The 18,879-nt window shown below is 43.0% G+C and overlaps 1 protein-coding gene across 1 annotated transcript in view; it reads right to left on the bottom strand.

The window, feature by feature from the left end:
* LOC306780247 (neurobeachin-like) overlaps nucleotides 1–18,879 on the bottom strand; it is a gene marked incomplete at its 5' end in the record, with an annotated part of 185,287 nt that overhangs the window by 5,646 nt on the left and 160,762 nt on the right. The window contains 10 exon segments of the mRNA XM_079272545.1: nucleotides 141–242; nucleotides 2,887–3,057; nucleotides 3,784–3,939; nucleotides 4,072–4,143; nucleotides 4,919–5,111; nucleotides 6,135–6,224; nucleotides 10,773–10,940; nucleotides 13,328–13,480; nucleotides 16,912–17,031; nucleotides 18,075–18,215. Of these exon segments, the coding sequence (XP_079128671.1) occupies nucleotides 141–242; nucleotides 2,887–3,057; nucleotides 3,784–3,939; nucleotides 4,072–4,143; nucleotides 4,919–5,111; nucleotides 6,135–6,224; nucleotides 10,773–10,940; nucleotides 13,328–13,480; nucleotides 16,912–17,031; nucleotides 18,075–18,215 (1,366 nt within the window).

Here is an 18,879-nt window from a genome sequence, read left to right as displayed (position 1 = left end):
ACATACTATGTGGGTTGGTAATAGACTGGTAACCGAAAGTATTGTATTCCAATCTGCCAGCTCAAAGCACGAGTGCCCCTCACTTGCTCTTTCCTCTCTGATGGCGATGACATTAAAGGGGAACAGAAAAGTACACTGACCTTTGGCTCCGCTGATGACCAGGCCCAGCTCTGCACAGACTGATACACACACAACTTCCTGGTCATGACCCGTCAAAACTGCTCGTGGCGCTGGATAGTCACCTAAAGAATGACACATATACGTACAATATAATAAAACTAATGTCTTGGCTGATTAAATGTATTGAATGACACTGAAAACATCATCTAAAAAAATCTGATATATCCGAATAGGTGATCTAAATTCATTGGTTGAATTTCCAAAATTGGGAATTCTGTGCACTGATCTTCAATAACCACCACCACAGCTTCACTAGGGAATAAAGTCAAATCAAATCAAAAACACAAGCACAGTGATTGTGACACACATCTGCGAGTAGGGAGGTCCCTTTGAATTGTCATGTAAATGCAAGGATGCCCACTGATGGCAGCCGATCCACTTGATTTCATCCCATGTGTCACATGATTGATGATGACCAGGGGAGAGGTTAGTGAGGGGAGTTTCGCAGCACCGGAGCCGACCTCTGGGCTCATTCGGAAATGCACTGATCTCCAACACTGAATAAACCCTCATCATGTCCCTAAATACTGCTGCGTCTTACGGAGAGTTTAACATATTGAATCCATTACTAACATAATGCAATCAGGAGAAATAATATGTATTTGACAACAAAAAATGAAATGCAGACCAAATGCAGCTAAAGGAAAGGCAAATAAACCATGTAAATTGTACATGAAGTATTAAACCTTAAAGGTCGGGGTAGGAGGAGTTAGATAGGAATTCTGTGTCAACAGAAAAACATAAATACTTATAATTGTATATTTTCTGATATTCTTTTATTTTAAAGTTGTATTGTTACTTTTAAATAAGATAATCACACGACAGTTTGTGTGTTCCACTAGTGATGGCAAAGTCATATGAACATATACACTCTTTATTGGTGTCCACATGTGACTTAAAGTTCAGCCAATTCAGTAAAAGTTTCTCGATCCTCTACGATAACAGTTAAGTCCTGATAGATGATGTGGACATGTGTCAGACCGCTCTCCTCCTCTCTTATCCCCTCCTCCTCCTCCCCCATCATCTCCTCATCTAGCTCGGCATATCGCCTCTGCAGCTGCAGCGGTCCAGTCAGCTGGACTGTGATCGATGCAGCACAGTCCCTTAGAGACCAGGACCTGAGCAGCGCTGTCAGTCCCGGCACCCACTGCTGAGGGAAGCTGAATAGGACAAGTGTCAGAAAAAGCCTCCAGGGGGAAAACGGGTCCTTGTGCAGCTCACCTAACCGACAAAAGATTCAATCAGCCTGCATTGCGTACCCCCCACCTTCTCCTAGCCCTTGGGACAAGCCGAAGTCACCCACCACAATTACCGAGTGCAAATATCCCCTTGCACCGGTGTGATGGGCCGAGTCTGTGAGGCAGGGCCATGATTGAGCTGGAAGTTATTTTAATTATTATACATTTAAGACACATGCAGCCTTTTGGGGCGCTTGTGAAATCAATTTCTTTGGCTTGCCACAGGGATGAGGAGGCAGTGATCCGGAGGGCTGCTGCTACATATTCACACAACCTTCAACCAGCAAAATAGAAAACGTAATAAGTATGGAATCACCAGAATGAGACTTGTGTAAAAGATTGTTCAATGAAAAAGCAAATAAGGACGGGAATACAGAGGACTCTGGTGCTCTGTGTGGTATATGACATTCATTTGAGGGCTTCAATGTGAAGACATGAAAGGGCGGGCTTGGTTTATCCCTGAGGATCCTTGCAAATGCCTGCCAACTATATTTGAACGTGACTGATAATGACTGGCTGTAGATATTTGTACAATGCCGTGTCAAACATACAGTATGTAAAGTCTTTAGCTGATTCTGCACTGCCCCTGTTCCTTCACATCGTCCAGGTTCCCACACACTTGCTCTGCATTCTGGAACCAAATTAGATAATTATCTGCTGCCCAACGTGTTTCTGACATCATGATATATTGATTAGTTATTGATAAGACATTGGAAGTGATTTGATTGAGTGAAAACACATCCTGTGTCTTGTTTCTTGAGATGAGCTGTGTACTTTCCTTCTCCATTGTCCATTTGAAGATGCATTGTAAGCACTGGCAGTGTGACTATCAGGGGAATACTGGTTTCCAGTGCTTTTGCCCCTTGCTAATTGGAGGCACCCAAGCTGAAATTCTTAATTAACTGTCGGAGCCTCTGTGAAGTTAATTAGAGAACACTTGCAACTAAACCGGAGCTCATAGAATCTGTGACAATTCGAAATCCAAACATTTTATAGCACACACACACACACACTTCCCCATCTTCAGTTTTCCAATTCCACACCATATATGGTGCTCCTCACTTGAAATGTACTGTATATCTGTTTTCCCTACCCTGATGGATTGTTTTGAACACACACAATCAGTGACAATATGCAACTAAATGAACTGAGTAGAAGAAATAACACTGGGGTTTACCATTTTGAATGCCAAGACATCTGGAGTCCTCTATTTGATAGCAGCACTAATATATCATATCTACAGTGCTGATAAATGATTCTCTCTCTGTCTCGCCACATTATTTGATTTCTAGGGTAGAATGCCTTTTTTCCACTATTGATCAAAGGCTCTTGCTTTACAACCAAGTCGCATTGTTCACTGATGTAATACTCAACGTAAAGAGATTCCTGTCACCTTGTCCAGAGGGTGACGCTACTGTATACACTCTGTGTGTGAGCATGGCATGTATGTCGTCTTTCTCTGACTCACTGTTATTGGGATTGTCGCCGATAATATGGTGCCGTCCACTCCAATACCACAGCAGAAGTGTAGCATCCCTGGACCCAGAGACGATGTAGCAGTCTCCTCCAATGTAGGACTCTGATCTGGCCAGACACGTCACCACGTCCCAGTGGCCGAAAACTATCTGGGTCAGCTTGCCTAAAGAAAATATGTACATGTACATGTAATTTGGTGTTGACAAAAAATTGCTAGTCAGATGTTAACGAAATGAAACACGATAAAACTACTGATGGCTGTTTTTTCAAAGCCCCACTAGCCCACCTGTAGTTAAGAGAGTATTGAATGAAATCAGTAGTTCCCAGCCTTTCGGTTTGTGACCTCTTAAAATAAAACAATGTCTGCTTGTTACCCCTCATCACAGATTATGGCTTTAGTGTGGACAGAGTTGAGCAGTCCAACCCACAATAGTGTTTTTTTTACTCTTAGCTTGTAATATCGAAACGATCTTTGTCGGCGGGAATAGTTGAACGTTTCCAGTATTTAAGGGAAAAGAAAAAGAAGAAAGAAAAACAGATTCTTTCCCCATCCTGTCAACCCTCTTGTGAGATTCATCTCATCCCCTTGTGGATGTCGTAACCCCCAAGTTTGGAACCATTTAGTTAAATGCTGCTTGACAAGCTGCAGTGATCATCATTTATATGATGAAACAGCTTTGTTGCTGATATTGCTCCGGGGGAATTATTGTCAATGGAAAGGAAATTAGCAGAAACTTATCAGTGAGTTCGAGTGTATGACAGTATATTCATCAATTTGTCTCCAAAGCTTGTCAGGAGAGACAATACTGTATTATTCCTATCGTAGCACTCAGCCCTCCACACATCGGTGCACACCTCTACAGGAAATAGAGTTTACACTGTAACCTACCTGTCTCGGAGGAGTACACACGAAAGCTCTTGTCCCAGAAGCCACACACCAGTATGTAACGGTTGTCAGCTGTCACCACAAAACAGTGTGTTGTGATTTGGATGCTCTGGTCCACTAGGTCTGTGATCTGACGCTTGTTGCTTCCAGTACTGTTGGCTGCGGAAGAAAAAAGGAAAAACAGAACTCATGTCAATACCTGAGGTGTTCAACTTATTAATTAAGTCCCTTATAGCTAAATCAGATATAAAAGCCAAAGGTCAATTTGTTTCAACAAGGAAGCTTACTCACCAACCAGAGAATCCATCTCGATAGGAAGGTGATGGGCCTGCTCAAGAGAGTAGCCTGGTGCTCCTCGGAGACCTGCATTCAGACAGGGATACATAAGGAAATTATTTCTCACCTCTGCACGTGTGCATTCATGCATTCTTAATGAAACACACACACACACACACACACACTTCCTTCAGGTCGATCAGAAAAATTTCCATCTGTCTTACTAGGCGTTTTTGTCAGAAGTGTCAAACTGAATGGAGACATTTCATCCATACAATCTGTATCTGGAGCCAGTTTCAAAACGGCAACATGCCTGAAAAATATGGAAACCATATTATCATCATTATTCTGAAAAGCCAAACCACATTTCCCTCCTCTCCGACAGGATGGCAAGGGTGCTGCAGCTGTGTTCATTAGTGTGGGAGCAGCCAGAGCAGCCACACAGTGCGGACTCTTTGGTCCTGAGCTCAGTGTGTCTCTACAGTGACAGATGGGGACGTGTGAGGAGAATGTGGTGCAGTTGCGGCCTAATTTCCTAGTAACCATTGCTTTGGCCCTCTGACCCTGAGGTGAGGCTGATTCACAGGGAGGGGCTCTGTGGGTAATGTTGTTCACACATGTCTGAAAAGGAACATGTGGAAACACTCATGGTCAGCTTACCTGGAGGTGCTAGCCTCTCACATAGCCAGCTGGCTACAGCTCTATTATGGGTGGTGGGCAGGTTTGTGTGAGACAGTGATGAAGTGATTTTACAGGGCCACTGCTGTGGTAGGTATCACATGTGGTATTGCACATTTTTTTTACAAGGGCATATGTGTATGCTTGAACACAGCACCTGCCATGTGTGTTGAGCGCCACTCACCAACGGTATTGTGCCATCGGTTGACGGCAAATACGCGGCTGCAGGTGACGGTGACCACAGCAGGTATGGTGAGATGGGGCAGGGTGTTGGCGGCAATATGGGTTACTGGCGAATTGGACGGAAACTTCAACACCATGATGACATCCTGCTGCATCTGGTCCTTGAACATGAGGGGACTCTGTGGAAGGAAACACTATTGAGTAGAAGAGAGAAAAGACGGGGTGTAAAGGATGGAGGGATGTGATGGTGGTAAAAGGAGGAGCAGTACAAGGAAAGAGCAGCAGGAAGAGGAAGGGGATGGAGCAGGAAGACAGGGGATGGAGAATGTGAAAAGAAGAGGTATGAAACGATCGGAGAAAAAGAATGGAAAGAACCAATTAGTGTGGAGGTTGGAGGAAAAACTAGGTTCAGACACAGAGGAGAGCTTCATGCACTGCCCCCTTCGGACAGTGCAGTCAGACAAGGGACTGGTCAGACAAGGGTAAGACATGGAAAACTGAGATGATGTATGCTGTAAACATGAGATGGTGCATATATGATACACATGTATCAGAAAGATTGAGATTTGGCCAGAAAGAAGAAGCATTAAAAGAGACTGCATGAGGTTTTGAAGATGTGCTTATTTCACCACCATAAAAATTCAGCTCAACCTTTAGAACACTGGATAATACTACATGTATTGCATAAGTAGAAGCAATGGAGGTGATGGTGATCCTGACCATACTCTGAGTTGTGAGCCAGATTTGACTCTCATCTTGTCTCAAATTTGGAAGGCTTTTGACAGTAGTGTATGAAAATATTTACGTCTATTGCAAACGTAGAAAATGTATCTAAAAGGTCTTAGAGGTCTTACAAAGAGAGAACCATGTGGAGATAATGATGAAAGAGGGGAGCTACTAGGCCAGTAGGGAGCACTCTTCCCTTTACACCACACTGCTAGTATGAAGTAACAACTATAAAACAGGGCAGACAACTCGTACTGAAAATGTGTTATATTGTGGGTCTGTGACCTACATGAGGTAAGCCCTCCGAAATATTTAACTTTTGTTATAACAGAGTGGATTGAGGGAAATATATATAAGGAGAGTAAGAAATCAGGGACAACACAGGCACGCACACCATCACCATCCAGGCTTGCACAGGTCGACACATCCTTTCTCACACACACCACCACCAGAGGTGCAGGGAATTTTCCCAGCATGCTTGTGGCTCTCACCAGGTGCATGGCAGAGCTGCGTGGAGGATGTGGCTCAATAAGCAACTGAGATGGCGTCTGTCCAAACCTCTGGATCTGTGCCTCTGTGGCCTGCGGGAGAGAGAGAGAGCAGAGAAGGGGAGAGAGAGAGAGAGAGAGAGAGAGAGCGGCTGTCACAATCAATATGCATCAAAGTGATGGGTCAATGCGTTACTTGACAATGCAAGCAAATCCTAACTCAGCCGTGCTTCTGAGGAAAGGGGGAGGAAAAGGAAAAGGGGAGCACTCCCAATCCGCCTGGGTGCGCCCCCCCCCCAAGCCTGCAGAGTCATCCAAGTGTTAGTATGGAAGAGACAAGCCTTTTCCTATTAACATGCTTCAGTTAACCATTCCCATTTCCAGGCGCAGGGGCCCCCACTGCATAAACGTTAACCTGGAGTGACATCCAGCTAGGACTGCAGCAGGCCGGCCTGCTTTTAGATGTTCTTGTGCTTGAAACAAAGGGGAAAAGCATGTCCATGTGCACACATAAATATGAAACAGAGGCACAAAATCACACAAGCAGACCAAAGCAATTTGGCAGAGGGTACCTTGATGAAGGATGACTTATTGGTTATAGAATGAGAGTATGGCTGCTTGGGACAAAGAAGAAAAAAAACGAAAAACAGCACATGTCGCACCCAGAGTACAGGAGAAATAAACTGGAGCAATCAAGCATTGACTATAATTAGAAAATAACTTCCTTTTATACAGACAAAAGATCTCCCTTGCCTCCAGTGAGCGAGGAAAGAACAAGCAGTAAGAGCTGCTGAGCTTGACTGAAAGTGGGGCACTCCATGGAGGAAGTGATTGATGTGACTGGAGCCACTTCCACCATCAGAGGGGAGCTTGTAGACGTCCGTCAATGCCACTGTGCACAATGGAACATACATCGCTCAGCCTTTCGCCCGCCCTTCTGACTGGCCCTCATTTTTCCTCCGCCTGTACACACCACTCACAATCAAAAGGACCTATTTGGTAGCACATGCAACAGAGAGATGTGGGAAGGGAAGTTTGGAGGTGATACTGATTCAGGACAGGCCACCTGCAAGCCAAACAGTCTCCCCCAACACCCCCTGGTCACTTCCTATCTTTTGCAGCACCAAAAAAGGCGCTGTCCACACGCTTGAGCGCTGTCGCACTGCAGTGAAAGTTTCATGTGAGTTGGTGAGCACATTTGGCAACCATTAAGTGCTGGTCAGTGTTTCTTTACAACGCCGTCCGTCAAGTAATAAGCAGCTGACATTATGGCTATTTAAGGTTAGGTTTGGGGTGAGGGGTCATGATGTCTGTTCAAATAAAGAAATTTGATACAAAGATCAGAAAGACTGAGGAGGCCATGTGGACAGCATCACCATATTTCTTGTGATGATTCTATTAAAAGGGAAACTGGGCAGCTGCATGTCCCCATTTGGTTGTCGTAGACAACCTTGACACCCAATAATTGTTTCCAGAGTGCAAGGGGAATGATTTGTCCGTATGTGTTTGTGTTTTTGTGTGTAGGGGGAAGGGAGTCTAACTTGTTGAAGGTTAACTCAAGTACATGTTCCTCCACTGTATGATCAAAACATGTCAATATTTTTCAGGTGCTTCAACACTAATCCTCTCTGAGGTATGTCAAAAACGTGTCTCGATCTCCGTTTGAGATGGAGAGCACTTAACAGGCATTTCATTAGTTTAAGTCACTTCAGGCTCTGCTTTTTTGGCTGATAAGTGATACTTATTGCCAAAGCCATCTGGATGATCTCCCCTCCCAGCAACAACTGCCTTGCTTGGGTGAGCACCAAACATCCATCATAACACACCGTGTCTGCGTGTCTGTCTGTGTGACTTTGTTGGCATCTGATTTTGGCATGAACGAAAGGCTCCAGAGGTGAGCGGCTGCAGCTCTTTCTCTATCTGCTGCCTGGTTCCCAAACTGGTGACAGAGAGCCTCCGTGGAGGATGATCCCCCCCACCCAACAGCATCCTCCAGTGCACTCATGCAATGCAGCAACACAACAGCTCTGTCAGACAGAATGCAAACATGGCCTTGCAGTGACCCACTAAGAAGCGTGGGATTCATGCCGAGTCACGACACCTGAGATCAGCGATGGCTAGTACAAATATGAAGCTGCTCAACCTTTAACCCTTTGACAGACTCTGCAGATTGCAAAAGCAAATTGCTTTCATTCGTTAATTCTGGCTTTTAAGTCGTTAAACTGATTGTAAAAACAGATAAAGCAGCACAGAAACCATACTGACCCATGCCAATACACAAACAAACTACGAACGTAATTGTTGTGTAATTGTGATACTCCCTCATGTGACGACACTGCTGCCCATCCTTTTATTAGCTTAGCTGGATTTATTTAAATCCTTAAGTACGGACAAAGAATTAGCCTGAGGGGTTTCCTGAGTGGCAGTTTGGGAGTTGCCATGCGCACTACTGTATGTGGGAGCAGAAATGTCTCAAACTATGTGTTTACCAGTATGTGAGTATCTCTAGTGCAGTTATCATCAATGACAATGTACACAGATTCCTTTTCTATGTGATACATATAAAATCAGTTTCTTACCATTAAGGTCAAGCATTTAAACACATGTGTCCCATCACTATGAGAAGATCAAAGTGAAATCAATTTGAATATACCTCAGCTACTTCAAACACTTCATTGGCTAGCCACAGCACACTTTGTTGTCTCTGTCGATTCAGAGTGGACGGGAGGGACAGTGTCCCACTGATGAATAATTTGTCTGTTTACTTCTGAGTGACACAGCGATCTGAATCAAGGGGTTGCTGTCATGTTTTCCCATAAGAGAAGGCTGTTAGGAGGAGCATTGCATAGAAAGACTGCTGTTCCGGCAGTGTGCCCAGTAGACCTGTCACCGTGCCCTCAACCAGAGGCCCGGCGGTGTGTCAGAGAGTGTCATCATTTCAATCTGACACATGGGCGGAAATTATCTCTCATGACCTCCAATTTATTGACATTTTAAACACCTTAATTGTTATGACTAATGCCAGATATGCAGCTTCACCTGTCAGGCCCAGAATGAATCAATATCCCGGAGTCAATCGTCACATTCCAGCAGGTCTTAGCGAGACATTTATTTGGCATTTTTCCATGCTCCACCTCACTGACTCAGCCATGCAGCTCACAGACCTGGCCTGTGCGGGATAGTAGGAGTTGTAAAAAGTAATGTGAATGATGACACGATAAATCCTGCAGAAATCACCAATCAATCATTTTACCATAGACTGTGAAGGAAATTGCTCAACTTAAATCCAGAATCAAAGTACAGTAAAACTGTACCTAAATCTAATATAATACTGGAAAGTTAATATACATTTTTTTATTTTCTACACTATATTTTTTTCAGTATTATTGTTAAAAAATTACAATGATCTCATTTGGAATTGCTAATAAATCTTCTGTGCAAGGAAAGACAATTATTATATATTAACTGGACTGTCCAGACTTACTCACAATGCATTCTTAGGATACTGCTTGCTTTCAGTGTATGGAGTTTAGATATACAAGGTTATACTTTATGTATCAGGGAGAGGAAGAATCTATCTGGAATGAGAAACATGATTGAAGGTATGAAGGCTTGTCGTAATTAGTGCTCATTATGCAGCATTACATCAGTTGCAATTAGCTGAGGCAATTTCTCTCTCCAGCACAAATACATTCGCATGTCACAATAGCGACAACATCAACTGGGCACAATTAGGGAGTCTGAGTAGCAGGCTTCCTAATGTGCAACTAACTAACAGTACTGTCATCTCTCAGGGTAACAGTAGGCAGGGTGTAAGACAGCTAAAACCCCTCATGCAAAATATGCTAAATAAAAAAGGCATCACCTAAATCTTCCTCAAAATGATGGAAACCAAACCTCTCACAATATGGTTTGGTAATTAGATCAGCCAAATCTTCTGCAGGTGATTTGCATAGTGGTCACTTGATAAATAAAGGCTCCCCTGGAAGTGACAGTATATAAATGACTTGTTTTGCAGACAGCAGATGGTGGATATCACAGGGAGAGACAAGCTCAAACTGGAAAGTACCACAATGCACGCCAGCTGCTGCAGTCTCTGGTCCCCTTTCCCCTCTACGCAATTAAGCTATTCACGAGTAGTACAGCCGAGCTAATAGATATTCAATTAATTTGTTAAGAACAAAAGGATTCAGTCCCTCATTTATTGACAGAGTGACCTCTGTTGATTGATCAAAGAGCTCAATGAGGTCTATTGATCTGATTAAGGAAAGGAACATACAGTATATTGAGCACCAGGAAGAAAAGAGCAAAGAACCCCAATGTTAGGAGGAACTATGAAAAATGCAGACAGATATTAAAAGATTCCTGTTTATCTGAGAGAGAAAGAGAAAATTAATAACTCATGTCATCACAAAACGATGCTAATCTCAAAGCAAACTCGATGACTCAGCAGCTCTGCCAAATTCTCTCACGGGCTACATTTGCATGACACAATAATTGATTGACAGATGCGTGATATGAATGCTCCCGGAGCTCCAGCACATGCCAGGACAAATAGAGACAGGAAGTTGTGCCTATGGTGAATAAGAGAGGGGGGAGGGACTTTGTCTCCATGGCAATGTGGGTGTGCGTGTGCCTTACCTCTCTGAGCAAAGGGTCAGTGATACTGTCCAGCTTGACGGAGCCCTCGTAAGTCAGGTAGTGAAAGACGTTGAGGGCACGCACCGCCTCCGGGCCTCGCTGCTTGTAGCCAAAAATAAGGTCAATCCACTGATGCAGCTGACATGACACAAACTCGCTTTCCAGGGCCTGTGAGAGAAGTACAGGGCAATTAGAGGTGAGAGGCACACCAGCAGCACACAGCACACGGGCCAAAACACAACACAAATTGTACTTCCACACAACAACGAACACAACGACACACAGCCTACTTTTGCTTTTTACACAAATGAGCTACCAGGGCATTACATCACATACAACCACCTAAAACTAATTATGAATGCTGTAAGATTTTACTTAAGTTAAACAAATAAACAAATAAATATTTGAGGGTTTTATTGTGCATAAATATTTATATATTATATGTGAAATAATAATAAAGAAAATAAAAATAAACTGTATCCCCTCCTTTTAATGTAATCAATTAACTCAGGACAAGCCTCTATATCACATTTCTCTGTCTACTGAAAATACCCAGCCGACCACGTTTGCATGGAGACAAAGAAATTGGTTCAAATCCAACAGGGATCCATTTTACTGTAAAACCATCCGCAGGAGCAACATTGATAAATTACTTGTGAGCGTTAAAAGGGAGACTTGATTTCTTGTGGGAGTGTTCGTGAGAGATTTGGAATATGATTCAATGCTGATCATTATTATAAATATACCATTGAAAGCCATGCAATCGGGGGTTGATGTATTGTTCCACAACACAGTACGACATAATTCCGATATGCATCCTGGTGTAAGGCTTTGCTCGAGGAATTTACACTCCTCCCCTCCCGTCAGGAATAACAGCCATTACCAACAAAGCCTGCTCGAGCACACAGAGGCAGAGTTTGCCACAGGGCATATCACTTCAATTGAAAGTGGCACATGCAAAGATGGGAAGTGTGAGAGAGGGAGGGAGGGAGGAAGGGACAAAGAGAGGGAGGGAAGGGAAAAAGAGGAAGAGTGAGACAGAGGGGAGGCAGAGAGAGAGAGATTTACTGACAGAAATGAAATAATAGAGGAAGCGAGACTGTGGGCTAGCTAGGGATCAGAACAAAAGAAAGACAAAAATATGGAGGACTATGAATGTCTAGGCGTTGAATACACTGGTCTGCGAATGAAACAATGCAAGGCAGAATCACACATGTATCCTTCAACAGTGGGAAAATATCCACTGTAATCCTTTTTTTCAGTCATCCTTTCTCCTTGTTTTGGAGATGCAGACATGCCCTTAACAGCTCCCCGTCTCTCTACCCTCCTCCCCCCCAAACTGCCGGTATACAAGCCAGATAGAGCTCAACCAGGCCGCATGGGTAGAGCACAGGGAAAGGTCACCTACATAAGACCAGCCCAGATCTGTCACTCCAGATGGAAAGGTCAAGTGTGTTCCCAGAGCCTCTTTCAACCTCTGGTCCAAAAACACTGTGGCCCCCAACCTCAGGAAACATAACCTGCATGAAACGGTGTCTTCCTAGCAGTATTATTAAAGTTTCTGAGGTTTTAAGGAGGAACTACTCATCAAGCCCAATTCAGAATGCATACGTGGCCATTCATCATGTAATTTTGACCGAAATTGAGTTGAGCTGTTGAGTTTCTACAGTAAGTGATTCCAGATTAAAGGGAGAACAAGGATTATCTGACGGCAAAAGATATGTTGGATCTCCTTTTCCTTCTCCTGAAATCTGCTGGGAGTAGTGGTGGACCACATGTTGATAGGCTGTCTGTTTCAAGCGTGCACACACAGACGTTCACACACATACACACAGAAAGGGCCCCGCACACTGCCAAAGTGATGAGTCCCGACATTACAGAAGGTAACATTGTAGGGCAAACTTGCCCTCAGTCCTGTCCTTTAGTGACATCACTGGGGTCAGGGGTACAGTGTTAGTATTGAGCGGTGCACTTTCTTAGACGCTTCATGAATAAGACAAGGAGACACAGATGCATGGGAAGGTTAGCAGGAAGAGGGGGAAATGGATTTCTTTGCTGCTGTGAGATGGAGGCAGAAGAGCTAAATGCAAAGAATTCATTTAAACAATACATCTAAAGTACATAACCCCGACCTTCAGTATAATCTCAGTTTAGTACTAAAATGGGCTATGTTGATGTGTATTATAAGTAAAACAATACACCACTGTATGTAACATGACATGATGTAGTGTGCCATATACTGTAGTGAATGAGGATGGTCTCTGCTGATGAGTATAAGAAGGGGCCAATAATCATTATACTGTCATTATTCACCTTGGTAATAATGACAGTCCTGCAACCTAAACTGACAAGGAAAAAAAGGAGAAGTAATGTTTTGTGGGCAGAGACCCCAAAGAAAAGCAGAAAATGGACAATAATGAGGTGGTATGTTCCGTCATTACTATTTAGGTTTCCTAATATTATATTTGGGTAATAAAGGTAGTAGTAGCATATTCAGGTATAATTTGGGCAAAAGTAACTCTACCATTTTAGCCTGACACATGCCTAAACCTTACCATCCGGTTGATCCTAACAAGGTCTTCAGGCTTCTTGGCCCAGGCAGGCAAGTCCACGTCACAAACCATGGTCCTGCCCTCCCTCATTCCCAGATGGTAGCCGTTGCTGTTGACAAACATCTCCGGGAGGTAGTAGAATTCAGGAATCAGTTCCTGCGTTTAAAAAGAAGAGAGATGTTACATTTTTTACAGCTCACCGACGAGACCGCAACTTTTAATACCACAATTTGCACCATATAATCGCCCAACAATTCAACGAAGTGCAAGAAATAACATATGTGATGACAGAGCCACGAAAAACCAGAGAAAAAAAAGGCTCTGTATCCCACTGAGATGAAGTGAGAATTCAAGGGGAAAGGTAACACAAACAAACTTAACAGCAGGCCATGAGAAGGCGGTGAGAGGTGCTAGTCCAGTTATTCCAGGCAGAGGTGTAATGTGTGTTAAATGAAACTGGAACTGAGTTGGGTTTTTCTGCCTGGTCTCTGGGCTCTTGTGATGGGGTCAGGACCTCGCCGCAGAGGGGAAGTCAGCATGGTAAAAGAGTCCCCTACATAAAGCCTGGTGTGATTCCATACACTGAAGAAGAGAGCAAATATTTACCTGTGTTTTGAAGACTATTCCTACATTTCTGGGAATTTCTCCTGTGTCGAATGACCACACTGGTATTTATACATTTAAGTACTAAATAGGTATCATTTTATAACTTTCGGTCAACCATTTATATATCATGAACATCAGAGATTATTCCAAAACTCACAACATTTATGTTTGCTTATTATTTGTCATTCGGGTTTGTTTTTCCCAAAAAAACACATCTTTCACAATTCTCTTTGGCAGGTAAATTTAGATGTTATACTGTCCTTGAAAGTAAGAAACGTATGACATACAGCTCTTGCTTCCATCTGCATTACGATGCAACCAAAGAATAAGAACTTAGATGATATTTAATGATGACCGATCTAAAGAAAAAAAAGAAGCGCAGGTTTAACTTTCATAGCAATTAGAAATGAAATGGTGGCTTCCTGAATGTCAAGCAGTTAATATAAAAACTATATGGCATGCTTTGGATAGGTAATGGGCTCAACACACAAAACTACCGATATGGCTATTTAAGAAATTCTAACGATAAGGCATTTGCAACATAAATTACTGTATGTATACTCTCTGCGATTTTGCAGTCCCCACTCTGACCCTTTATCCTCCCAATCATACAGCTCAGAAAGGATGAGTTAGTAAAGCCTCTGCACGATGAGGCATATGCACACGAGGAATGTAGATCCTCCACTCTGTCCTCATTAGAAAACATACTCACAAGAAAAGTTAAATGCTGTTGTCTGTCTCTTAGCCTGAGATTATAAAGGAGAGTGCAAGCCAGTATTTGAACTCCTTGTAACAGGCTTGTTTTATGAATGCTGTGTTTGTCAAATTCAGTAGTACACTGAAGTTTTATATTGCCTATGGGATACATAACGTGCAGAGCTTTTAGGCCCCTATAAATCACGGGGTTTTGGCAGAACAAAATAGCATGACATGGTACCGGCCAATAACACTGCTGGTCTGCTGTTGGTCACATTTCACCCTCCGCACACGAAAGGGAAGGTAGTAAAGTAGCCATTCCTCTCGGTTTCCCTCTGTCTCTCACATACACAAAACCGCACTTTCCCTCCCCTTTTTTTATTCGTAAACTTCCTGTCGTAACTCACCGCCAAGCTGTTAAAACTGCCAGCTCTGTTTTCAAGCCAGCCTCCCATGGCAGCCATTAATTCTGCAACAGCATCGTAATGGGCTAACAAGTCAATCACACATGCCTCCATTGCTTTACACTGTGTCACCTTAATGACATGTTCGTCAAAATCTGTCACCGGTGGAGTGCTGCTGGATTCCTTCAGACAGCACAGTGGCAGTTTGTGTGTATGTATGAGAGTATACGTATGTGTGCCCACTACTTCCAAGAAAAGTCTGTTTGTCCCTGCCCGTGGTGGCTGTGCCAGCTTAAACTAGCTGTGTATGCACATAGAAATAAATGAGAAGTTTGGATGCACAATAATGATGGGGTGGTCGAGGAGGTGAGGGTTTGGTCAGCACAGGATTGTTTCCATTTGACTTGCTCTTTTAGGAGGTCATCCCCATCAGGGGTTCAGCCTCCTTTGGTCTTGTCGTCATTACGGCTGGAGGAGGCCCCGGGGTTAATGAAGGGGAGACCCTGGTAAAAACAAGCTGCCTTTTAATCAGAGACCTGATGGCCCGCTCGGTGTACTGGGCCAGAGCTGACCTTAACCCCGGACTCTCCGCTCAGTATCAGTTGCTACTTTGTGGCTGTGCATGGCATTCGTGTGTCTGTCTATATGTTTGAGTGCCTTTCAGTTGGCATAAATGAAAATGAAAATGATCATATTGAGCAATGCCCTTTTAATACATAGTATGTTCAAGATTATATAAAAATAACCTAAATACTAGGTTGAAAGGTATGAAAGAAATATAAGAGAAACAACTGACATTAAACTTATAATGAAGAGGATTAGAGCAACATTTTAAATCTAAGCAGTCATTAAAGTGGCATTGCCTCATAGTTTACCCCTATCGCACCATGAGTAAACCAAACAAGCGCTTGCATAATATTTTCCTGCTTCTAATACATTATGAAATACTGTTAGCATTGTCCTCCACAGTACAATGCCTCTTCTAATAGATCACTAACCATCCAATGTGTGTAAAAACAAATGCATGCAGACATACAAGTAGTTGAAAGTAGGCTGTATTTGTTAACAGGGTGGCTGTGACTATTCAGCTGTTCGCAGCTTTCTGCCTCTGTCTCACATAGTTGGCTGCTCTCCCCCCATCCTGGCGAGTAAAAGCCCTGTCCGTACATAAAAGACTACATTTTAAATCGGTTTTGTCATTAATGCTTCATTAATTGCCCCAGGCAACACTACCCGATGCAGGGTGTGCTAGAAATATATGACACTTTGAGGTCAGTGCGTATTCCTGCTGCGTGTTATGCAGTGGGCAAAATGGAGGCGTATCAGCAGGGTTCAGCGTTTTCGGTGACTGCTCTGTGGATTTGCAGTGGGAGGGCTTTGTCTTTCTCTCAGACACAGCCTTTGTTCAAACTCATGAGTGCTTGAATGCACAGATACAAGATCAGTTTACCTTTGAGATGGTTTGTTTTCTGCATGAGACAAATCAAATGTGCCTTCCTAATTGCTTAGGGTATTCCTGTACAATGCGGGTCTTTGTGATTCGCTGTTTGGATGAGACATTTATAATTAATGGTATATATTTTTGCAGTGGTTTTGAAGCACATTGGGGAGCATAGCGAGTTGGAGGCTTGATATGGTTATATTGCCAATTATACACACTGTAAACATTGTGCAACATATTGACTGTCATTGTCCTCGGTATACGATACCCGCATGTCCGTAACACCAGCTTATAAAAGGCGTCTGGCAAGGAAATATATAGATAATAGATAATGATCACATATTTGACTTCCACTTGTTTTAGGGAACGCTTTTCTAGACCTTTGTATCCTTATAAATGTAAACATGAATTTTACTTATCGCTTTTCTTGTGATTCTCACCTTTACGTCATGGGTGTCCCTCTGACAGTTTCTCCAGGAGCGGGAAACGGCTGAAAAGGTGCGGTCAGGGTGGTCGAATTTGTTGTTATTGGCACTGAGGAGGAACGTGGTGAAGGGCTCCTACAGAGAAAGCAAATAAGACATTACAAAGATTAAAGTTCTCCACCCTCTTGGTCTTCATTTCAGTTGTAACCATCATAATCAACATAATGAAAATATCAGCACTGTTTTGAATTTACTGGATTACCATGCGGCTTATTAAAATACATCTAAATATTCTGACTTACGAGCATTATTTCAATGTTATTCTTTTCTGCGGTAGACTACAGGATCTCTGTAGAGATCAGTCATTCATTGTATCCAAGCCTGGGGGAGAATTAATTAGTGTTCTTCCTGGATACAGTAAGCCATAATGATAATTGGCTCAAATTCGGTTTTCTCCGCCTGAGATGGCGACCACCGCCGGTCGGAGCGGATGGATCACTCACCAGAGGAAGAAAGGGATTGTGGGGAAAAAAACCACAGAGGCCAATCTAACTGCTGTCAAGGGAGCTCCCTCGGTTCATCAGCCCATTCCTACTAATGATGAGGGAGGAGGATAAATACAGTACAAAGCTCTTTCAAATAATAAGCTGATTTCAAAATCAAATGCGCACCAACTCAAAGAAGCTATGCAGGTTACAAGGGCCTGTTTGTGAGGAACAGAATGGGCTAGAGTGTGTACGCCTCCTCCTTCTCTTTCAGAGTAAATGAGGACAGTGCTCAGTAACCTTGATGGACATGTCTCCAGCGTTCACTAGGTTGCCTGAAACACATAAACCTGTCAGAGCAGCCTCTGTAAATCATTACCCAGCCACTCTTTATTTAGTTCACATATGCCGGTTTACTGGCCTGTGAAATGTGTTTTCTGAGCGCCATTGGTCTAACTCAGGCCCAATCAAATTGAGATGTTGAGCTGTTTCCTGTGCAGAAACCGACAGACCTCAAAGTAACAGCATCATCAAGTCTGACAAGTGACAATCAACTAATGCAGACTCAAAAATGAAAAGCTGTCTGAGGATGTGGGTTAGACCTCATTCCTATTCAGATGCTTGACTAATTTGGGGATTTGGAAAACGCTAAAATAATGAGTGTGAAGATGGTTGAAGGAGTGAGTTACTCACTACTCTGACAAGCCAGTGCAGGGTGGAGGCAGCTGTGGAGTAGTGGGAGTTGTAATGACAAGGTGGTGTCTGGTCATCTTCCCGAGTCTCATAACGTTCAGCATAGAATGCTGCACGCTTCGGATTCAGAGCACCAACAGGCTGGAAAGAAAACAAGAAAATATCAAGTCAAGATCTTGCAAATAAGTCATATTCTCCTTATTTGCCTGTGTAAGTAAAGCAAAGGTTTTCCCCTCATAGAAACCCTGAAGAAATTGGACACATTTCCTATTGTAAGGATTTTTAAGTCATATGCCTTGTGAAGGCAAACTTCAGCTTGATATGCACTTCTATATATTGTATAACAATGGTGTTTGAAGATTGTTCATGGAAATGTATCCCTACCTAATTTGCTGATACCACATTATCCCACAAATAGAAATGAGCACATGTTTATCTATCTGTATTACCGGTAATACCTATCATGCCCAATATATTACAACAAACCACAGCAACTACAGTACACTGTCAAAGTGATTAACCAACTGACATGAAACGGAATAAGGAACCTCGATGTATCTTTCTTCCTATTCCACTTCCTATCCTTAAACTGTTGTGGGTTTGGATACAAAAAAAGAAGCTTCAGTGGGTATTTGGTTCAGCAGCAGAAAGTCTGTCGATCTGAGTACTATACCAGGCGCGTATCTTGGCAGCATGTTAACAATATAGTAAAAGACAAGTCGTGATTTATAGACAAGTTCAAGGATTTTAAAATGTATATCGAGTAACAGTAAGCCCGCGTGACAACTTTATAATAGAAGTGATA

This window comes from Melanostigma gelatinosum (genome assembly GCF_949748355.1).
Source record: "Melanostigma gelatinosum genome assembly, chromosome: 7".
Taxonomy (NCBI): Eukaryota; Metazoa; Chordata; class Actinopteri; order Perciformes; family Zoarcidae; genus Melanostigma; species Melanostigma gelatinosum.
The sequence above is the reverse complement of the archived record's forward strand: the minus strand, read 5'-3'. Positions and strand labels throughout refer to the sequence as shown.